The 24,007-nt window shown below is 44.8% G+C and overlaps 1 protein-coding gene across 2 annotated transcripts in view; it reads right to left on the reverse strand.

Moving 5' to 3' along the window:
* Positions 1-24,007, reverse strand: part of KIF5C (kinesin family member 5C) — a 164,198-nt gene that overhangs the window by 23,132 nt on the left and 117,059 nt on the right. For both annotated transcript variants that reach the window (XM_029225565.1, XM_029225566.1), the window contains 8 exons: positions 22,407-22,613; positions 20,063-20,209; positions 14,169-14,357; positions 10,326-10,443; positions 7,885-7,961; positions 6,822-6,931; positions 4,889-4,990; positions 4,446-4,506 (listed from right to left, as the gene is read on the reverse strand). In XM_029225565.1, the coding sequence (XP_029081398.1) occupies positions 4,446-4,506; positions 4,889-4,990; positions 6,822-6,931; positions 7,885-7,961; positions 10,326-10,443; positions 14,169-14,357; positions 20,063-20,209; positions 22,407-22,613 (1,011 nt within the window). The remainder of the gene's footprint in view (positions 1-4,445; positions 4,507-4,888; positions 4,991-6,821; positions 6,932-7,884; positions 7,962-10,325; positions 10,444-14,168; positions 14,358-20,062; positions 20,210-22,406; positions 22,614-24,007) is intronic.

The following is a 24,007-nucleotide window of genomic DNA, read 5'->3' on the forward strand; positions in this document are numbered from 1 at the left end:
ACTGAGCTTATGGACTTTCCACCTGGGTGACCCTGGGCAACTTATCTAACCTTTCTGTGCCTCAGCTTTCTTATTTGTAACATGAGGATAAAAATAGTAGTTGCCTCATAGTTGCTGTTATCAAGCTTCAGTGAGATGATCCTTATAAAACTCTTACAACCATTTCTGGCACATAGTAAGCATTCAATAAATATTCGCTAGTATTAATGTACTGATGCATTAGACTTGACAGACATTTCTTCATTAGACTTTTATTGCTTCCTTTGGTTGCTGTTATAACTTTCACGAAATTAACTTCTTGGGAGCATTTTTTTTCTTCATTTTGGAGTCTTTTCTACTAATGAACCCTTAGGAATTAGATTGCTAAGACAAAGGTCTAAGTCAAATCTGGTGACCTCTGTTTAACAAAATCAGAAAACCAAAATATTTCCTTCCATTTAAGTCTCCATGTATTTACCACAGGACGTACGACTAGTTCCCTTAAAAATATTTTCCCATAAGGAGAGAAATACACTCGCGTTTGTTTTTCAGTTTGTCTAAATTGACCTACTCTAACACAGAATGTCAAGGGATGGAGCTCACACAAGCTCACAGAGAAAAGGAAGGAACAGGCTCTAAAGCCATGGAAATAATAAGTTTCTTGAATAAAGGTTCTATGTTAATTTAAGGTCAAATTACTGGGTCCAATTCCATAATTGAGTTGAAATAAAAAGCACCTGAAGTCAATTGATTCCTTAGATGAGGCAAATTACTTTCTGCAGGAGGCCAAGCGGGCCTGCTGTTAGGAACGCCGTGCATGCGGTGCGTGCCCAGAGCTGAGCCACTGGCCGGCAGGTGCAGGGGGGCTGCTCCGAGCTCTCAGTGATGTAGCTGTGCTGCCTGTGCCCCTGCCCGAGGGAGCTCGGCCTCGGCCCCCTGCTCTGCGAGCTCTCTCTCCCGCTTCAGGGATTTCATTACTGATTGAACTATAATCACAGTAAATACTTTCCATGAAAAACGCCACTACCCTGCAGGGACATGAGAAGAGAAGACCCGGGTGTCTTGTCAAAGGGCCAGGCGATTCTTTCAGGCCGAACACCAAATAATCCAGAGTCCGGAGTTTGGCGACTTTCTCTCATTACTGTTTGTTTTTAGGTACCTTCAAGAAACAGTTTAGGAGGGGCTGTTCAAGACCTTGGAAACAGTTGATAAGTTGCACATGAATGCCTGCGTAACCCCATTTTGGCTTCCTGGGGCAATGAATTTTCCTCCATCGTATCCATTATCATTCCTTCACCCACCCCGATTCCCTTCCCTTGTGAAGTAAGTCACAAGCCTTTCCTGGCACGGACGCTGCCCTCTGTGTAAAAGCTCAGGGCTCAGCTTCCTGTCACAGGGGACAGCGAGGGTGTGACCAGAGAGGTGGGGACACAAGGCCCATCAACGCAGCAGGAGGAGAGGTCCAGCCCCAGAGCCCACACAAAGTGTCCTATTAAAGCCAGATGGCTTCCTGGGACCCCAGAGACGTCCCCACTGGCTGGTTGGCCTTTCCCAACATCGCCCCCTGGAGTGGGCTTCACAGACCCCAACCCCTGGGTGGCAGGTCCCACCCGGGCCCTGTCCAGACAGTCCAGGAGGCAGCACAGGCCTAGGGCTAAGGGGGGCTCAGGAAGGGTCAGCCAAGGACAGCAGGCCTGCCCCTGAGGAACACTGACAGCTTGGGGAGGATGTGATGGAAGGATAAGTAAAACCACCCACGTCTGGAATGGCACAGACCGTGGGGTTCCAGTTTGGGAATTGAAAGCGTGTGTGTGCGTGATGTGTGTGGATGGGCAGTGAGGGCTGCAGAGGGAACGTGGGAGGCTGTGTTAGTGGGTCCGTCCACGTGTGAGGGACCAAGTGTGTTGTATGAGCATGTATGTGTGGTAGGGGGGCCGGGGAGAATGGATGTGAGGGTGGGAACATAGGTGAGTGGGCTGGGTGGGGAGGCGGGGGAAGGAGAACCAGTGGAGGAGGCTAGTGAGGAAAATGTGTTGTTAAAAATGTATTCAGTGGACTTCCCTGGTGGCGCAGTGGTTAAGAATCTGCCTGCCAGTGCAGGGGACACGGGTTCAAGCCCTGGTCCGGGAAGATCCCACATGCCGTGGAGCAACTAGGTCTGTGAGCCACAACTACTGAGCCTGCACCCTAGAGCCTGTGTGCCACAACTGCTGAAGCCTGTGTGCCTGGAGCCCATGCTCCGCAACAAGAGAGGCACTGCAACGAGAAGCCTGTGCAGTGCGGCGAGGAGTGGCCCCCGCTCGCTGCAACTAGAGAAATCCGCGTGCAGCAATGAAGACCCAACACAGCCAAAAGTATAAATAAATAAATAAATAAACATGTATTCAGTGGACTTCCCTGAAGGTCCAGTGATTAGGGCTCCGTGCTTCCACTGCAGGGGGCATGGGTTCGATCCCTGGTCAGGGAACCAAGATCCCACAAGCCGCTCAGTGAGGCCAAAACAAAACAAAACAAAAAAAAACATTCAAAAGGGCAAAAGAACATGCTCATGAGTGAGTGTGAAAGACAGAAAGCTTGTGAGTCTGGGAGAGAGTCAGCACGTGGGATGAGTGTGTGTGAGTGGACGTGATGGAGGGTGTGAGAGTGAATGAGCAAAAGTGTGAGTGTGCCAGTGAGAAAGTGTGGATGGTCACTAATGAGTGTGAATGTGTGTGTCAGCATGTTATGGGGTGTGCTGGGTGAGTGTGTAAGAATTTGTGAGTGGATGAACACAGGCGTGAGACTGTGAATGTGAGGGCCTGTGGGTGTGAGTGTGTGTGAAGATGTGTGTGTGAGAAAGAATAAGTGATTGTGCCCGAGCGTGGGTGAGGCCGTGAGAGAGAGAGGAGTGAAGAGTGAGCTTCTGGGTGTGGGCACGGAAGGTGTGTGTGCTGCGTGAGTGTGCATGAAAGAGGGCGAGGGTGTAAAGGAAGAAAAGATACTGAAATATTGATCTCGGGCTGGTGGGAATACAGTGACATTTTAATGTGCAATATACTTCTGAATTGTTATAATTATCTATGATTATGGGTACCACTTCTCCAGGAGAACAGATGTGGAGGAAGCAACTTCATGGCTTCATTTCCATTTCCCCTCCAGCCGCCCTGTCCACCGTCTTCTCCACCAGGCTCAAAAGGCCCAACTTCCTGTGAACAGTCATCCTACTTCTGTCCTGAACGGCTTGGGCCCTCCGAGCCCACACCTGGCTTTGAGGAGCAGCTAACACTGGCCCAGCGGCCAGAGTGCAGCCTCGGGTCCAGCCCTGATCAACCACTTGCCTCCAGTCTGGGGTCACCGAGTTCTTGGATTCAGGCTCAGTCCCACATAAATTCCCATGACGTGGGAATGAAATCAAAATGCATGACTGTATCTAAACAACAGTTTCTCTCTGTTGGCATGTCATGTGAAATGACTCGACATGTTTTCACCAAATTGAGACTATTTGGGGTGTCTGTCTTCAAACACAGGCTGCGTGGCATTTTGAAGGGCTCTTGAGAGCCCTTGGGGACAGGCAGCTACCCCCCAGGGCAACTGAGACAGAAGTTGACCAGAGGAGACAAACCCAATGAAAGCACAGAGAAAACTAACCAGGATCTCAGATGGTGAGCCCTTCTTCCAAAGGGAAGTAGATCTGTCACTCTTCTGCCCCAAACCCTGCAGGTCCCAAGGCCCTACCTGGCCTGCACCTCCTCTGGCCTTGACCTCTCTGTGCCTACCTCCTGCCCTCCCCCCTTCTCTTGGTCACATACACATTGATCTCCCTGTTGTACCCCAACATGCCTGCCATGGGCTAACCTCAGGGCCTTGGCACTGGCTGTTGCCTCTCCTGGAAGACTCCTCCCCCGGACATCCCCATGGCTCCTTCTTTTACCTGCTTCAAGTTCCCGCTCAAATGTCACCTCCCAGTGGGGCCACCCCAAACCAGTACCCCTGCACTTTCTATAACCATCTAATGGAGGTCATGATCTACATCCTTATTTCTCACTGTCTGTCTCCCCCAGGTGAAAGACAGCTTCACAAGGGCCAGCATCTTAACTCTGTTTTGTACTGATGCAACTCAAGCACCTAAAAGCATGCCAGCCCTCAGTAGGTGATCAATAAATATCCATTGATTGTTGCATGGAAGTAAGTCACAACATACAGAGGTTGTAAAATTGCAGGCACTGATTTGAGTTTAAATCTCAGTCAGGGCTCCATGGTTACAGTCTTAAGGATGGATGGATGGATGGATGGATGGATGGATGGTCACTCCGTTAAGACCAGGGGAATAAATTCTACAGCTCTCATGTTTCCATAGGAAGTTTTATGTTTAAAATGATATTCAAGAAAGGCACGGACAAATAAAATTTTAGAAGAAACAAATTCAAAAGATCATAAACCAATCTGGTCTTTGAGACTAAAATGAGTTGGGAAACATGTCAACATACCACTGTCTCCTCCAGCCCTTTGAGGTCCTCTCTGGCTTGTTCTCTTTTATCATTGAGCAATCTAAAAAACAGAAAGGAACTGTGAACCACCAAAGGGGCATCAGAGATTCTCACAGATACCATTTGCATCTGCAGATAAGTCAACAAAACAAACCAACTCACCCAAATGGCCACGGTCTGTTTTTAAATTGGCCTGACCTAACCTGAATATTTGGGTATCTGAATCACCAAAGTAGACTTTTTAAGACTTTGCAGGGTGGTGGTGGGACTTCCCTGGCAGTCCAGTGGTTAAGACTCTGCGCTTCCACTGCAGGGGGCATGGGTCCGGTCCCTGGTCCCTGGTCAGGGAACTAAGATCCCGCGTGCCGTGCAGTTGGCAAAAAAAAAAAAAAAAACTTCGAGAGGATGAGAGAAAACAGAGGAAATATTTAAAGCACACTCACAAGAGCTTTTCCAGTTTCATTTCTCTCTCTTGGTCCTCTATTTTCAGCTTGTTATAATCAGAGCTGAGCTTCTCCTGTTCCAGTTGCAGTTTCTGATTCAAACTGAAATGGAGAGGAAAAAGCAATACATTCCACATCAGCCTGAAATTCTGAGTCATGCTGCTAAAGACGTGGTTCTGTTCTAACCCCATTAGCCCTGTGCAATAAAGGCGGCAATTCTGGAAGATTTGGAGGGATCAGAGAACAACCTCACAGCTTCCTCCCTGCCCAAGTGAAAATGAAATTTCTGGGAACATCTAAGAGGCATGAAACATAAGGCTTTAATAATGTATTTATAGTTGGCTTGCGCAAGAGCTTTGGGAGGGAAAATAATGAGATGGGAAAGGAGCCGATATTTTAAAACAGAAAAACAGAGCCCAGTAAGAATTCTGCTTTTCTGCCCTACAGATGGTACATACGCACTCCCAGAACCTTATTTGGCCACTTTGACCTTCCCTTCCTCTCTGGTCTGATGCTCCAAAAACATCCCCTAAATCCAAATCCCTAGCTGACACAGGGACAGTTCTGTTCTGTGAAGTCTTGGGGGCGAAAGGGGGCAGTGGGCAGAGAGGGGAAACACAAAGAAAGTCCAGGGGCTGTTGCAAAAAAGAAACTCACCATCCAGTTGGGGGTATTTGGTCACCATTTATATCAGCCCGGTCCTTATAAAACCTTTCATACGGCCATGCCTACATGACTGTAGACAACAGATTATACACTCTCTGAAGGAAAACCCATGTGAAAGGCAAAGGCCAAGGAAATGTCCCCACTTGTCAACTCACTCAGAGACCCTCCATCTCTCTCACCTTCCTTCCCTCCCCTCCCCTTCCAGGTGAACAATCTGAGGGTCATTCATCAACATAACAAATAAGAGTCACACTTAAAGGGGAAAGCTCGGCATAAGTGGGAGCACAGGGGTGGACCAAAAGAAGGGGAGAGGCGATGCTAAGTGCTTTCCTAGGTAGACTGTGCACAGAGCCCCATCACATCATTTACATTTTTGCTTTTAAAATGCAAATGTGCTGTGTGAGTAGCTCACGGACATTGAGAGAGAATTAAACTCCAACTCCAGTTTGATTCTTGTTTAGCAGTGTGACCCTAAGTAAATCATTTAATCTTGCTTCCCATCTAGAAATGTTTCTTCATCTACAGAAAGAGAGAGGAGGGAACCTTTAGTCTAGACCTGGGGTGGCGGGGAAGAGGAAGACAGGGGAGGAGGGTGTCAGTGGGTGGAAGTGTATTTCAATATAAGTGGTTTTCTTATGTGTTTAATTTGGGGCATTTAAACACAGCCTGGGGACTTGTGTTGATGAGGCGGGAAAGTGAGAAGAGTGGGGAGGGATAATTACTGAGCAGGGGGCTCTTCAGCAGCTACAACAGGAGAATGGCCTTGAGCCCAGCTGCAATGCCCTCGAGCACAGACAGACACACAACAGCACGGGTCCCTAAGGAGTGTGCCCCTGTGAGCAGGTGTCTCTGGGGTGTGCAGTGTTCAGGTACGTGTTGGGCTGAGGCAGCGGGACCTGACTGTCTTCTCTGGAGCATTTCTTAACCCATCAGAAACCCTGAATCAGAACCAATTCAGGGTTTTTGGGGGTCTTTTCCATCCTCTCATAGGAACAGCATCCCCACCTTCTGAGGTATGTGTCTGCCCAGCTGAATCACCAATGTGCCCCTGCTCCGCGGGGACCAGGCAGGGCAGCTGGACCCGCCTGCCACCTGCCCACCAGAGGCTCGGCTCCAGGTGGGGAACAGACCGCAGAAGCATCACGTCCAGCTCGTTGAGGCACCAGGGCAGAGCCCAGGGTCCATGGGGCGGGGAAAGCAGAGACCTCCAGGCTGGCCCAGGGGCCGTGTCTGCCCCAACGCCCCACAAGCCCCCAGGCCAACTCACTCCCGAATCTCATCGATGATTTTCTGCTTCTCCTCGATTTCGTCTCGGAGTCTGGACAGCTGCTTCTGATGAGCTTCCCGGTGGCTCTCCATCTGCTGCTCCAGCGCCTTCTGCAACCCAGGCCGGGAGAAATGTATCAGCCGCCCGTTGGCTCTCAGCCGGCTCTGTGACAAAGCCCTTGTTCGCTATCTCCTACCCCATATCCCTCAGCTGTCAGATCCCCAAACCGGGGCCCTCAGAACCCACCATGCTTTACAGGGATAACAAAACTCAAGGATCTGTTATAAAACTGAGTGGTCCCTACGGGCAAATTAGCCCATTCCATGAGGAAAGGGTCTCCCCCTGACCTTCTATAGCTCATCTGAGCCACACGGCTTCTCTCGCCAGGTCAGTCAGAGAGCATGGACCTCTTACCACCTGGGTGACCTCAGACAAGCCATGGAACCTGTGGAAGTTGCACTTCCTCACCGTAAAATGTAGATAATTTCCCGGGCCTGCCCACAGCATGGATTTACAGTGATAGTCAAAGGAGACCTTTCCACCAAAGTGATGCAGACCCAGGAGAGGGGTTTGCCTAAAGCTAATCAAAAGTTCCACATTTTCTCCTATTTCATTGTATCCACCTAAAAATCTTATTTCCCTATCATCTTTCCCGCTTTTCCTTTTCTGTTTAAAATATGACCAAAAATAAAGATCTCTATGTTGAAGATAAAAACTCAAATTTGGGCTGTTTCGGGTGACCATTTCTGCAGAAGCTCTGCCGAGTGGCCCCATGCAGTGACTGGAAGGTGTGCTCTCTCCTTCCTGGTCATGAACGGGAAGAGAAATGTACCAACACAACATAACTACTATCTACAGACACCTCGGGATTCCTGGACACCTCCACCTCCAACTCATTGCTAAGCCCAGCCACACTCTGCGAGCAGCTCTGATGCCCAGCCCCAGTCCCAACCCGCCTCCCTCCTACCCTGCCACACACATCTCCGAAGGAGTTGTATTTTCCTAGATCAAGCAAATCCAGTCCAAACATGGGCTGGGCTTCTGGAAGGGGCTGCACACACACCTTCATTTCCTCAGCGTCCTGCAGCCGGGTCAGATGTTCCTTTTCTTTATCCTGGAAGCTGACTTCATGCATTTTTTCTGTTTTGAATTTTAAACGATGATTTAAGATTTAACTGGCAGGACTCACATCCAAAAGTAAAAATTAGAAAACGAAAAAAGAATGGGGTGAAACATCAGCTTATCTAACCAATTACAACCGTGGTATAAAGGAACGTGCCTCTGAAGGAGGACTCCTGGCTTTTTAAATCAAGGCTGATCTCTCCTGGGAGATTATCGAAGTCCTTCGGGGACAGTGGCCATTGGAGGGGAAGTGCTAACTTGGAGTGGTTACGCTGCAGCTGAGCTAGCTGTCACCTCACGCCTTGGAGGACTGGTTCCCCGCCAGGCCTGGTGAGCTACTCCTGGGCAGCACATGTAAACGTGCTTTGTCCATGATAATGCACTCTGCTAATATTAGTGGTGTTTGGATTCGCGCCACTATTAGAGTTTCGGAAAGAGCTAATTTACCTCCCATGGTATTCTCTAAGAATCTGGAGCAGGAAAACAGCCTAAGGATAGGCACAAAGAAAATAGAAATATAAAATAACACTCTCCAGACTAAACAGGAAGGCCACGCCTCGTACTGGGGGCAGGGCTGTTATGTGGCACACCTCTGGGAGGGAGGGACCAGTCCCATCTTATTCTTGGTCAGTGGCCCTCCCTGAGCACAGCTGGCAATGCGTAGCCCAAGGTGGAGGGAGCAAAAGCATTTCGGACAGTGACATTCAAGTCATTAAGTATTCTCTCTAGTCTGTTTCACTTTATTTCAGCTCTTCTTGCTTTGATTCCATTTCCACTCAGTGGCACCACTGCAGAAGCCATTTACCAGAGGGAAAAGTTCTTTTCCATGTCAAGTTTTGGGTGGAGCATTCTGTTCCTAACACCCCTTATGACATAAAGAAAACCTTACAAGGTCAAAGCGGGGGTGAGTGTGCTCTCTTTCATCGTTAATTTACTTTGGCATTTGAAGCAAAATGTATTTACTGGGCAAATGACTCTACAACAATAAAGGACATTAAAAAGGATAGCACCATCGCCAATCCTATTAACCTATCAAAACCATTTCCTTTCAAATATTAATTTACAGGCCTTGGAACATAAGCATCTATTGATTTTTAAATGTTATAACCACAGTAAAGATGAAATTACATATTATGATGTTTAATCTAATGCATTATAAGCACTGCTGCATGGCCTTCATGTACTTCATCTCCAAGATGAAAAAAATTGTTCTTTTAAACAACATACCATAGTTCATTTAACTCTTGGACATTTAGGTGGCTTCCTTTCCTTTTTTTTTTCACTAATATAAACAATTCTGCAATGAATATATGAGATTTGAGGAGCAAAAGGTGTGAGAAGTGTTAGAATTATTAATATGTATTTTCAAAATGCTTCCCAAAGGGACGCTACCAGTTTTCGTTGCAACTCATAATATGATCTGTGTGTTCCCGTTTCACCACAACACCTACATTCTTAATCCTGTTCTGATTTCTACATTTCTAGTCATTTCTCTCAAATCTCTTCTACTTATTGACATTTATTGAGTGCTTCCTATGTATTGGGCACTTCCCTCAACAAAGGGGGTCAGGAGACTGCCTGGCAAAGGAAGAGCTTGTTCAAAGGATGAGGGATGGGGCTTCCCTGCTGGCGCAGTGGTTGAGGGTCCGCCTGCCGATGCAGGGGACACGGGTTCGTGCCCCGGTCCGGGAAGATCCCACATGCCGCGGAGTGGCTGGGCCCGTGAGCCATGGCCGCTGGGCCTGCGCGTCCGGAGCCTGTGCTCCGCAACGGGAGAGGCCACAACAGTGAGAGGCCCGCGTACCGCAAAAAAAAAAAAAAAAAAAGGATGGGGGATGCAGGTAAGCCATGGGTGCAAGTTCAGGCTTTATATTAAGAGCAACAGGACACCAGGGAAGGGTCGAGGCCTGGGGTTGGACACGAGGTAGAACTTGATTTTGGAATCCTCCTTTGGAATACAGCACAGTGGTCAGCCTAGAGCAGGCTGGAGATGAGCTCCTCGGTAGATGGATATGGCCACAATTCTTAACTAGGATTAAGGACAGCGACAGTGAAGACGGAGAAGAGCAGAACCAGAGAAGCCCCTGGCAGGTCGAATGGACAGGACTTGGGGACAGACTGGACGCAGGAGGTAAAGAAGGGAGAGGATTCTGACTTGGGCAGCAGGGTGGACTGAGGGAAAATGGCAAGAGGAGCAGATATGGGGTGGGGGCAGTCTTCTAGACGTTTCTCTCCCCTCCCCCCCCGCCCAATTATGCCATTGTTTTCAGTAGACCTAGAAATGCTTTCATCGAGCAAAATTAAACATCATGAGTCCAGCCAACCAGAGAGTGTCTGATTTAGGCTGAGAATCAGACACCTGCAAAGTGGTCAGTTACTCACCTTGGGCTCGGAGCTTGGCCAGCTCTTCACTGAGTGAGTCTTGGGACTCTTCCAGCTGCCTCCTCTTCTGCTCCATGTTCTGCATGTAGTCTGTCAGGGATTTGATCTTGGCTTCATGCTTTAAACAAGCGAACAGATAAAAGGCAGCAGTGAATGACTACCAAGTGGCCATCCTGGCTCGCCCGGGACTGTCTGATGGGACAATGCAAGAGAGGAGGAGTTCTTGAGTCCTTTTTCTGAGCCCCAGCACCCAAATGGTGCATATTCTAACCTTTGTTTGGGGTCTGTCCTTTTCCTTCCATGTGCTTCTCTGCTTCGTTCCCCACAGACCCACTCATGGCCGTGCCCTTCCTCACTGTCCTCTTAAGTGAGATACCAAAGCCCAAGCTGCTTTTCCTCCTTACAGAAAACAGAGTGTGCTGGAGAGAAAGGGACTGGGAAAACGTCAAGGCTGAGGGCTTCGTTCTTTGAAACTGCACCTCTAGATTTCTTCTTTGGAACTCAAATATTATGTCTTTTCTTTTTCTGTCCCTCAAACACACCAATTCCTGTCTCGGGGACTTTGCATTTACATTTTCCTCTCCCTAGGAAGCTCTCCCCAGCACCCTCCCAGACATGGTCCTGGCTGGATCCTTATCACTCAGGCCCCAACATTTTCTTATAGCACCTAACTTCTGCTTGATTTATCTATTTTTTTTTCTACTTGTTAGCTCCATGAAAATAGAGAGTTAATAAATAATAATGGTGTGAATGAATGAATGAGAGCTCGTGACTGACTAGGGACAGTAGTCACTTCTAGGCAGATGGAAATATGCAAACACTCACCCCTCCAGATCTACAGGGTTCATATTTAGGCAGGAACACTCTGGAGACTGAGCTCTAATCTAACGAAATAACCTCTGGGAAATGGGACCCTGTTGGAGCAGTTGTTTTATAAGCATAGCTTTTGGTGACAAGGATGAGTGTAAACAAAGGAGATAACAGCATTTTAGCTGGAAATTTTTGTCAGATTCCTTAGATCATGTCAGAAAATAAACAGCCAAGATTTCTCTTACTTTTGAACCCCAGGCAATTATGACTGAATCTTTGGCTTTATGTAAATTGTAGCAGAGTACAAAATAGCACCTGATGGAAAACTGTATTTGTTGCTAATGCAGAAAGCACTGTCTAACTAAAACCGTCCTAATATTCTTGACTCCGATCTCATATACCCTGAGTGAGTGTCACTCTAAGATCTGGGCAACTGTCCTGGGCCCTACACTTTAGAGCACCCCACTTGGGTGGTCCTCTGGCTGCATCCCACTCCACTGAGCAAAGTTCATATGCCAAGGGAGCGTGCCCACCTGGAGCCCACATCCTCTTCTAGACCACAGTGAGTCTGGGAAACTAGAAACTCCTTACTCCAATGGCCCTAAGGCCACTCCCAGGACCAGCAGTGCGGCTCCCATCATCCATTTACACAGATTACAGCTGACACAGTTACACACTTCCATCAGTTCACAGAATGTGCAGAAGGGACTCGACTTGGACATGGAGGCTGATACATCCAGATGGAAGGAGAGACACTGGGCTGCAGGCCTCAGGGCCTCTGTCTGTGCTCTTGCCTTGGCCTCCAAATATTAGGGGCCTCCAGAAGCACATGCTTTCAGTGTAACAGATGATCTGGAAATCAGACTTGAGGTGTACTATGTCCTAATGTTTAGTGTTTTTCCTCTCAACTTTCACAAATTATAAAAATGTCAAACAGTAAAGCAAATACAGAAAAAGTAGTATAAATTTCACCCATTAACCGCTCTAATTTATTAACCATTTCCCCCTATATTCCTGGTCTTATCTATATGAATGCATATTTTGCCAAGTTGTAAGGCATAGCATAGATCTGTAACTCAGCATTTTCATTTTTACTTTATATAATTATACTTTCCAAATGACTGGTTTTTATCAATTTTTTGTAAGAGCTGCATAAATCCTTCCACGTCACTTTATGTTATTAGTCTCTCAATAGATAGTTGCGTATTTTATTTAAGTAAAATGAAAGTAATACTGCACTAAACACCTTCCATATAAACGCTAATATTTTTAATCAGGGAATGAGAATACCATATGAAATGAAAAATTCTCATTTTCATTATCAATGAAAAATGCTATAAGCGAAATTACTGGACCAAAGTATACTTACATTTTTATGGTTTTTGATTCCCAAGGTCCTTTCCAAAAGGACCGACCAAATTATACTTTTCTCAATAAATTTCACTAGCACACACCAGCACTGAATAATCTCTTAAATATTAATACATCTTTGCTTATTATGTTATTTATAAAATGGAAACTTGATGTTTTAATTTGCATCCCTTAGATGATTATGGTAGGAGACAAGGAGATGGTTCTATGATGATACATCCCTATGTTTAAAAGAGTACAGGATGAAGTGTGCTTTTGTCTGTTTCTCAGCACTGTCAGATGCGCCATTCCATACTGGCATCTGTTTACCCCAAATGACTTTAGCTGTTTTAATGCCTGGGCTAAGGCAGTGAGTAGCACACACTGGACCACTCACAGAAGCCTCAAGCCCAAACACCAAGCTCAGGTGTCAGTGGCAAGTCAGAAACGAGGCTGCTATTTTCTGAAACCACCTTACTAAAATGAAAATACCCTTCTAATGGAAGAAGAGTAGCCTTACTCATTGAGGGAATGACATATGCCCCAGGAGCTTGAAGATTCCTTCAAGGCTTTGAGTTCACACAGTTTGGTTTGAGTCCCAGCTCCGCCTTTCACTGGTTATATGAGTTTGGACAGTATATTTAATCTTTCAAGTCTCATTTTCCTTATTTAAAAAAACAGGAACAATAATAAAACCTGCGGGCTTCCCTGGTGGTGCAGTGGTTGGGAGTCCGCCTGCCGATGAAGGGGGCACGGGTTCGTGCCCTGGTCTGGGGGGATCCCGCGTGCCGCGGAGCGGCTGGGCCCGTGAGCCATGGCTGCTGGGCCTGCACGTCCAGAGCCTGTGCTCCGCAATGGGAGAGGCCACAGCAGTGAGAGGCCCGCATACAGCAAAAATAAATAAATAAATAAATAAATAAATAAATAAATAAAACCTGCCCATCCAGAATTTTTTAAAGATCAAGTGACACGGGTTTCCCTGGTGGCGCAGTGGTTGAGAGTCCGCCTGCCGATGCAGGGGACACGGGTTCGTGCCCCGGTCCGGGAGGGTCCCACATGCCGCAGAACGGCTGGGCCCGTGAGCCATGGCCGCTCAGCCTGCGCATCCGGAGCCTGTGCTCCACAACGGGAGAGGCCACAACAGTGAGAGGCCCGCGTACCGCAAAAAAAAAAAAAAAGATCAAGTGAGAGAATGCACGTAAAGTGCTTAACATAGTATATGGTGCGTTGTAAGCACTCAGTAAAAGGTTAACTGCTACTACTATTAATAATAGTAGTAGTGATGGTAGTTTCTATTGTCCCATATTAAATTGGACCTGTGGTAGAGATTAAAAGACAAAAGAATGTTGCCTTAGCTGATAGGAGTTTTAGATGCCACCCAGTCTTGTCCATTCATTACATATCTCTATCTATCCTACCTACCTACCTACTTAGCTAGATAAAGATATATAGACACATCCTTTAAACAGGGACTGAAGGTAATCCATGTAATTCACACAACTAAACCTAGCCTTAAGAAATAAGCCTGGGCTGTCATTGCCTAGGAGGCCATGGACAAGTCTTACGTAAAGCAAAGTCCATCACCTATCCCTGTTATGCACCATCGGGCCCCAGTAAGAGCACGGAGGAAGCAGATTTTCCAGAGCACAAGGGTGTGAAATGAGGAAGAAAGGCGTGGCCTACCTGGGAGATGAGCAGCTGGCAGGCCGCCAGCTCCCGCTCACTGGCGTTCATCTTCCTGTTGGAGTCCATCTGGGCGCTCTCGAGCTGTTTACTGCGGTTCACCAGAGATTTAACCTCCGACTTCATCTTGCTGATGTACAGCCGGGCCATGGTGAACTCCTCCTCAATGACTCCATTCACATCTGCCAACTGAGCACAGGAGGGAACACACTCAACTATGCCTACAATTTCCAGAGGTTCATGGGGGCCCTGAAACCTGTCCATGGGAACTCAAGATGTCTGTGGATTTCTGGTTAAGAAACCCTAATTGGAGGACCACAAGCTGAGAATTTTTCTCTAAAAAGTACTATACGTTCAACCCCAAGTTCTCTGAAACCTCGGGTAAAACTTTCAATTAAAAACCTCTACTGGGGGCTTCCCTGGTGGTGCAGTTGTTAAGAATCCGCCTGTCAATGCAGGGGACACAGGTTCGAGCCCTCGTCCAGGAAGATCCCAAAAGCCACACAGCAACTAAGCCCATGCGCCACAACTACTGAGCCTGCGCTCTAGAGCCCATGAGCCACAACTACTGAAGCCCACACGCCTAGAGCCCGTGCTCCGCAACAAAGAGAAGCCTCTGCGATGAGAAGCCCACGCACCACAACCAAGAGTAGCCCCCCGCTCGCCACAACTAGAGAAAGCCCGCGCACAGCAACGAAGACCCAATGCAGCCAAAAATAAATAAATCCTCTACTAACATAATCTTCAATTAACCAGGTTTTTCATTACAACTGATTTTTAGGATAAAAGAGATGATAGAAGAAAAAGACACTGAAATTTTAAAAAGAGATAACTCTGAAGAGGTGTTCCATTCAATGTCTTACACCTTACATTTCTGGAACAGCAGCAAAGCCCAGTGTTCCTAAGGTGACTCTGAGTCCCCATAAGAAGTCAAATCAAAATTTCAATTATGTTCTCTATAATCTGCTATCCAGAGAGGCAAGCAGTCTAATAGCTTGAATATGTTTCCATAAGCAAGGGTTGAAATAAAAAGGATTTTCTATGTAGTCTTCGATTAAATAAAAAATCTAATGACTAAGAATGTGCTATTACCAAAAGTACCTCTGGATGAAAATTTTCCTGCATAACTTCTCAGTACTACCCATCTGTTTCCCTGCCTCTACCCAACTGTCCCTTCCAAGCACACAGGAATCTAGATCACCTAAGAATAACAATGTAAATCCACCTTTAGAAGAAAAGATGCTGACAACCAGCATTCCTGTACCATCTCATGTTTGTTGTCTAATTTTCAGAGTTCTACTGGAAACAAACACTGCAGCAAGCTACTTGGGATAAAAACCCATCTGCTGAGAAGCAGAGATGGTCTTGAAGGGCAACTGACCACATGAGCAAAGCAACTGTGTGAATATTTTGTTTAACCACCAGAGGGCATCCTAGCACCTCAGGAGAAAACAAGAGCCCTGTCCAGTACCCAGCCCGTGAACAGAGGCTTCAGTTGGTTCTAAGGCAATGATTCCAACTATGGTTTTTTGATGTTCCACAGTTCGCTGCCCACTTTTGTCATTATTACCGTCATTAACTCATCGTATGACTATGTTTTCAGTAAACATTTAAGAGCTAGGAATATGGAATCGGGTATCAACCGGAAAATTGGTAGCAGATAGGAAATACGCTAGACAGTGCCGAGTGCCTGTAATGTGGTGTCAACCTTCCCCTAAAAATTCCACAACAGTATTTGTCAAATGACTCCAGTGTCCATCAACGCAATGCAGAATCTATGTTAACAGCAAGAAAATCCACGGGCATCAACATCTGACTCCATCTTACTTTGATCATCAGTTAGATGATCATTCTTGCTCATCAGTTAGTTACATTTCTGACTGCCGACGATTTGCCTACCAACACCACTCCTCATCACATTCCTTTTAAAATCCAATACTATGGAGGTAACGGGTGAGAAAATCCCTCCATCTTTAAGTTCAGTTTTGTCCTTCTGCCTTTGTGACTGGTCCAACGTGGAACAGAGATGAGAAGCTCATCCTTTAGCCTGACCAGGTGTGCCTGCATATTGTCTTTCTGTATAAAGGTAAGGGGACATCCATCTCTTTCATGTGGAATTCACAACCTACACCATCTCCTGGTGGGAAAACATTGCTGAACCAAGAGGTAGAGCATCATGAGAAGGGAACAAACACCTCCTCCTCTAAGGCTCTCCTTAGATGAGGACACTTTGTATGCTATGCCCAGGTGCCATGTGAATCGGGGAAGAGTAAAAAAAATGTACAATAATGGGCTCCCTCCAAAATGAGAGCTGGATATTTCTTCCCCCAAACCAGAACCATAACTTCTGAAGCCTACACTTGTCCTAGGAGGTCTAAAAGGAGATTTTGAATCCACACCTGATGGAAAAAAACAATACTCCAAACAAATGGTCTTAACTGTAAGGTTTCCTACCACTTATGAGTTCATATATTTAGTCATGTTTAGTTCAGAGTTTTCAGTAATTCCAGTATATCCTGTTATTTCAAAAAGAAGAATCAGAGTTTGCTGCTGCACTATTATTTCATAACTCTCCCCTGGGTCTGACAATGACTCCACTGTACGTACTGGACTGTGCGATCCAGTATGGATGACTAATCCAGCAGAAGAGGCTGCCTCTCCTTCCATAAGAAAGACCGGTGACATTGGAACATGAAAGGAAGGGGAGGCTCGCTAATAAACCTGAATAAAGTCAACACTAGGCTCATCTTGTCCTCAGCTGCTCTCGTCTTGTTTTGTTGACTTAAAGTATTGCCTGGGCTCTGAAAATGTTTCCAGATGTGATTGAGCTGGAGAAATATGGGTTCTTCTGTTTCCTTGCTGTTTAGACCCGTCATATCCTGGAACTGAGGACTGAGGGAGACTCCAACACCTATCTTTCCCTCTCACCCCAGAGCACTATTAGGAGGGACCTTGTGGGGACCGAACAACATGTTAGGAATAAAAATACAAGATCACCGAAAAAGATTTCCTTGATCTCGTTTTTTAGATCAAAAGAATTATATCAGTTGAATACTCATAATCAGTAAGAAAAGTATCTGTACCCACAATGATAGATCTAAGAAATATACTCATAACTCATGCAATTCCCGAGCTGACAACCTTCAAGATAATCTGGACTCATCTTGTCTTTTTTTTTTTTAATTTTATTTATTTATTTGTTTGTTTTTATTTTTGGCTGCGTTGGGTCTTCGTTGCTGTGCACGGGCTACTCTTCGTTGCAGTACGCAGGTTTCTCATTGTCATGGCTTCTCTTGTTGCGGAGCAGGGGCTCTAGGCACGCAGGCTTCAGTAGTTGTGGCACGTGGGCTCAGTAGTTGTGGCTTGCGGGCTCTTGAGCACAGGCTCAGAAGTTGTGGCACACGGACTTAGTTGCTCCACGGCATGTGGGATCTTCTCGGACTAGGGCTCGAACCCGTGTCCCTTGCATTGGCAGGCAGATTCCTAACCACTGCACCACCAGGGAAGCCCCTCATCTTGTCATTTTACAAATTAGGAAAATGAAACCCAGAGAAGTAAAGTAACTTGCCCAAAGTCACATAATTCCTCCCCTTTAGCTCTCATTGCCCTAATGATTAAATCATACTTGTAAGAAAAAAAACCAGAACAATTAAGAATATGATGCTATATAAGTGAAAGTTATCAATGAACTTAGTTACCAATGAAATTAACTAGGGCATCCAATTTCTGGAATCCAAAACTAACTTAAAAACATTGAAAGTATTTAAAAATAATCTCAATCATACTTCATATCCCAAAGGTAAGGACTCTTTTTTTTTTTTAAATTCCAAAGCACCCGGACACTCCTTGATTTCATTAGCATTTTTCATCAGCTCTATTTTAGAACTTAGCATAAAAATATCTTCCTTTATCATTATCAGCAGCAGGCACCAACTTCCCATAAATCAACTGTACCTTCACATTGCAAGGGCCATGTAATCACCCCAACCTCAGAAGTTTATAGCTCAACACCAATACATGCTTCTAAAAATAAATCCTCAAATACAAAATCACTAAACTGGAAAGGATTAATCTTATAGTACCTAAGAATTCTACGCTAAAATTAGACTCATTTGCCAAGATTCATGAAATATTCAGTTACAATACAGGTTCCATGAAAGAATGACTGGGTTTACAAGAAGCCATATACTCTAAACCTAGATCTGTTATACCATCGAAGGAGGACTTTCAATGTTTCCCAGAAATGTCAATAAACGAAAGTAATTTGGGGAGGCTTCTCTAGTATTTAACAAACTCAACTCAAAACCTGAGTGTCCCCACAGAGCAGACTGATGTAGAATTTGGCCTTTTAAAGGCTGAAGGGCTAAACTCTAAGAATTTGGTTTTAGGGACCTGTGACGAAGCTGAATACTATAACACTATTCCCTGGCTTGATAAAATCCACACACGTTTAATCAATGGATACTCCCCAGAAGGCGCTGAGTTCATATAAAGCTATGGTAATCAAAACAGTGTGGTACAGCATAAAGATTAGATCACTGAAATAGACTAGAGAGAACAGAAATAGCCCTACACACTTCTGGAGGTGGCAGACATGCTCATTATCTTATTGTGGGGATGGTTTCATGAGTGTATACATATGTCAAAACTTCTCAAACTGTACACTTAAAATATGTGCAGCTTACTTTACGTCAATTATACCTCAATAAAGCTATTTTAATGTCACTTTCTTATTTTCCAATGTCCTCTCTATATTGTGGCAAATTGTTAATTGTTCTCAGATGATAACATCGTTTATTCTCTTTTCTCTCTATTCCTAACTCATAGACAACGTTATACCACCCTCTTTCCCCCCATCTCCCTTACATCCTTGCTACACCAAGGTGCACCACCCAAGGGGTTAATCATGGTTAGTTTAAGCCCATTATAGTAATACTATTTCTCTTTGCTTTCCCAGCTTCCCTTGAAGTTTGAGGTGACCGTGTGACCCAATTCCGGCCTTTATAATGTATAAGGGGATGTCTATTGGGGATTTCTAGGATTGTAGTTCCCTCCTGGATGAAAGCTGGCTGCCTTTGCAGCCCATCCTGCCTTGGATGTGGTTGTGTGGGGATGTGATGATTGGTGCTATAGAAGCTATCTTGCTACCTTGAGATAAAAATCTATAGATGTGAAAAGGCAGTAGGCTGAGGAAAGCAGAATAAAGAAAAGGCCTGGATGCCCGACATTGTTGAGATACTGCAACAAACCAAATTTTGCTTCTAAAACTTCATGAAGCATAAGAATGACCTGGGGAATCTTGTTAAAATGAAAATTCTAATTCAGTAGGTCTGAGGTGGGCCTGAGAGTCTATAGCTCAAACAAGTTCCCAGGTGAATGCAGATCACAACCTGAATAACAAGATTCTAGACTTCTCATATTGTGAATAATTAAATGTGGCTTTATTTTTTTAAGCCACTGTTAGAATCCTATTACTTCCAGCTGAAAGCTCTCCTAATTCATACTGATTGGTTGGCGATTTTCACTCCGTTGGATTCTCATAGAAAAGGAGAAACGTTTCTGAGGGTAGAACTTTTGCTTAACGTATCCAGTCCCAAACCTCTGTGACACTGGTATGCAACTTTGAGGAATAAGCCAACTTACGTAAGGCCAACCAAGATTCGAGGACATTTCCTATAATTGAAAGGTAAATGTTTTTCTCCTCCTTAACCAATCATTTACTTAGTCATTCAATCAGCCCTTCGTTCGTTCATTCAAATATTATCAAGCACATAGCAGATGCAAAACACTGTGCTAAGCACTGGATACTTAGGAGAATAAAACACAGCCCCTGCTTGCTTAGAATCATGCCATTATAAGAGCAGGTAGAGAGGATAAAAGAAAGGCTGGCTTACAGTCTTCACATCATTGGTGCCAATAATTCCTCCTATCTCCCCCAGATCCTTCAGCAGCAAATTCAGGATCTCGGTAGCCCTCTTTTTCTGGTGATTGCTAAGCTCTTGCAGCTGGCTCAGCTCTCTTTGTGTGGTTGTCAATGTAGTCTGCAAAACACATTTTAACAACAAATTAAAAGGGACACTCATCAATTTCATACACATGGCACTGCAAAGAATAACAACATAACGTAGGATAGCGTTCTTTTATCATTTCATGTGATTTCAACACAAGAGCCCTTTTAAGCCAGACTATAGCATAGCACTGCATTCTCTGATAAGAAAAGGAATTTGTCTTGGCCTGATATGTCATTTGTCTGCATATCAGACAACAACTTCCAGGTCAGTTATTAAATAAGTTATTAAAAATAAGTTGTTATTAAAAATAAGTTATTAAAAATAAATAAAGCCCAAAAGGAATCCTTACGTTTATTATGTGTAATCATATCGTCCTACCTACCAAATGTTCTGTTTCAGTCCACATTCTCCAGGGTCTAAACATACCTGCAAGCATCCCCACCTCCACTTCCAAACAAAACCTGCTCCCTGGGACCACTTCCAAATTCCCATCTGGCTTCAAAACAGACGGGTCTGGAAGGCCCAAAGGGACATCAGTGAGTCTCGAAAACAACCTAGAAAAAGTCTTTTAATCTTCACGGTGAAGCTGAATTGAACACTTCACCTCGTCTCAAAATTGGTCTGGTTCAACTGGAGATGGCTTCTTAATATATAGCAGACGCTCCACTTTACTGCCAAACACGAACAAATCCACCTTTCCCATCCTTCATGTATGTTACCCAAATGTATATATTTTTAATTAACAAACTCTCAACACCAACAGAACAGCCATCTTTTGGTGTCTTGGTACTAACTCAGCCAACAAAGAAAATAATTTCCCTAAATTATGGAGTTGTAGAGGTTAATGCGAAGACATTCATGTAATTCTTCCATATGCAGCTATTTTTACTAGAGCATTTTTACTAGAGGACTTTTAATGATACGACTAAAAATAGCACTCTAAACCAGTCTAGCAGTACTTTGGTTTGACAGAAAATAAAACCTGTATCATGGAAAACATTTCATTGTTTTGGGAAGCAACTAATACCAAGGACTAGTTAAAGAATCTGGCAGAAAACCATAAGCAGAGAAAATCTAAGTCTCCTTCTTTCCTACGTGACTTCTGCTTTGTTTCTCTTGTTTTTGTTTTTATTTTGGCATTGCCACTGCTTCTTTCATTTTGTTTTTAAAATCCACAGAAGCAGTAGTTCCCATCTTGGGAAACATTAAAAAGTCTTCCTTCGTGCAGCTGAATGTATGGAGTAAGGAGCATTTTCTATCAGCTCTACGGTCAGCAGATCAGAGCTTTCCTGCACCATCTGCTACTTCCCCTTGCCTGGGAGGACTGGCTGTTTTCCACAAAGCAGGCTGGGCACAATCCCATGACACCAGGCCACCAGGCCAAAGTGCCAAGGGCAGCCAGTTACAGCCACTCGGCTTCCCACCGCCCATCTTCCAAGTAGAAAAACACAAAATGGACACACCCCACCACCAGCCACCTCACCAAATGTTCACTGGCCCTCTGCCACTAGCTCACTGAGCAGAACCTGCAGCATCTTTCGCTGGGAGAATCTGAAAATTAGGAAATGTGAAGACTGAAACACTGGCTGAAAAGGACAACAGACAAACCAGGACAGCTTGGTCCTAGGCGAGGATAAGAAGCTCTGGGGAAGGAATGGACTGCATTCAGGAGGGTGTAAACAAGGAGAGTGAAATCCAGACCTTCCACAGGTCAGCCACTCTCCCCTGTTAATCTAATATTTTGAGCCTTATTTGCTAAGACTGTAGCATATGCACAGGTCCGTGCTAAGTGCTTTATGTAAACTGTCACTAATTCTCACGCCCTGAAAGGAACATGTTATTATCGCCATTTTTACAGATAAGGAAATGAATACTCAAGTTTAAATGTCTCGATGAAGGCCTGATAGTTGTAAAGTCAAATTTTTAGCTAGGGTTTTCCTGGCTCCAAAGTCTGTGCTCTCTTGACTGTCCTACAAGGCATCCCTGCTGGTGTTACAAATCCCCTAGATATAAAACAGTTCTGACATGCAGTTCCGGGGGGAATGGACAAGTCACTTACACAAAGTATTTCAATAATTGGAGGATTTCAAAGAATGCATCTATGCCTAACACTGAAAAACCACTCAGCCAAATGCCTTGCTATATACAGTGTCTGTCAGCAAACATTAATATAAGTACACGACTGGCTGCTGAGGAAGTTCTGCCCCCTACACACAAATGCTCCAACCGTTTTCTGGGCCAGCTCATCTGTCAGCTGCTCATTGGCCCTGGTCTTGTCCTCCACTTCCTGTGACTTCTGGTCGTAATTGACAGCCAGCTCCTCCAAGGCCTGGAGAACTTCTTTCACCTCATCTTTGGCTGCCTCATTTTCAATCTGGAGACGTGTCAGCTCCTCCTGAATCTTCTCATAGTCTCTTCTTGTAGAAGCTAAAAGCTGGGGAAATTAGATGGCATGGAACTGGTGAATCGAATGTTCAAGAGTTTATGCTCTGTGCTCTATCCAAAATAAAGTAATTTTTTAAAAAAACAGATAAAAGAAAATAAGTTGAAAAGCTCAGGATAACTAGAAATGCTACTATATATCCAGATGCTAAATGAAAAAATAGCATATTGTTTTGAAAATCTGTTTCTCTTTCTTTCTAATTTTTCTTTCTTTCTTTCTTATTTAAAGCTACATAGGCTTAACTCCAAGAATTGATTACACATCAAAAATCACCACACACACACACACACAAAAAAAAAAAAAACCACAGGGCTTCCCTGGTGGCGCAGTGGTTGAGAGTCCGCCTGCCGATGCAGGGGACACGGGTTCTTGCCCCAGTCCGGGAAGATCCCACATGCCGCGGAGCGGCTGGGCCCGTGAGCCATGGCCGCTGAGCCTGCACGTCCAGAGCCTGTGCTCTGCAACGGGAGAGGCCACAGCAGTGAGAGGCCCGCGTACCGCAAAAAATATATATAAATAAATCACCACACTTTGTAGCTGGCTGGCTATTCCACAAGTTGAACAGAGGACGAGGAGGAATAATTTCCAAGGACTATAATAATACTTACATGGCTTTTTACTATTATCATTATTTCACATTGTAAACAGGTCGATTTTAGAGTCAACCAAAACAGTATAAAAGGGCAGTCACTAATTTTTCTTAATATTCATCATGGATTATAGAAGAATATACCCCAAATATTAACACTAGTTAAAAGTGAATGACTGAGCTTATGGATACTCTCATTATTTTTGTGCTTACTGTATTTTCTGATTTTCCTGTAATGAACAGATATTGTCTTGATAGTAGAGAAAAAAAATATTAAGAGTTTTAACTGTAACAAAAAGGAAAGGTTATCACAGGCAGTTGTACCAAGTTGGAGATGAAAAGCAACAGAATGGGAGGAAGATGGCAGGAAACACAAAGCAAATGAAGACTCTAGTTAAAAGCAGAATCAGTTAAATGTGGTTCCTGCCAAGGGAAGTGTTTGGGCAGAGGGCATAATCATTGTCCTGGAGAGATGAAGGATAACAAAGAGGAAGAGAAAAAGATCGTTAGAGAGAGAGTTATGTCTATGAGAGGGCTGGGACTGGAGCCATGAACTTAAGCCACTTGCTATAATTGCATCATATGATCCAACTCACAGCATTTTAGCAACAAAGCAGAAAGCACCCTAAAGCACAAAAGAGAAAACATACTTAGATGTCCTCAGTAAGAGAATTACGAATCATCTGTGTTTGATAGATTGGCTATCTGTTCTTTGCTTAGGTTCCTATTTGTAAAGTGCTTGGCAAAACACAATACAATAGAGACATTTACTGGAGAATTGAATGCCATCCAGGAA

The sequence above is a fragment of the Monodon monoceros genome, unplaced genomic scaffold (assembly GCF_005190385.1).
Source record: "Monodon monoceros isolate NGI ecotype Baffin Bay Population unplaced genomic scaffold, NGI_Narwhal_1 Super_Scaffold_16, whole genome shotgun sequence".
Classification (NCBI taxonomy): domain Eukaryota; kingdom Metazoa; phylum Chordata; class Mammalia; order Artiodactyla; family Monodontidae; genus Monodon; species Monodon monoceros.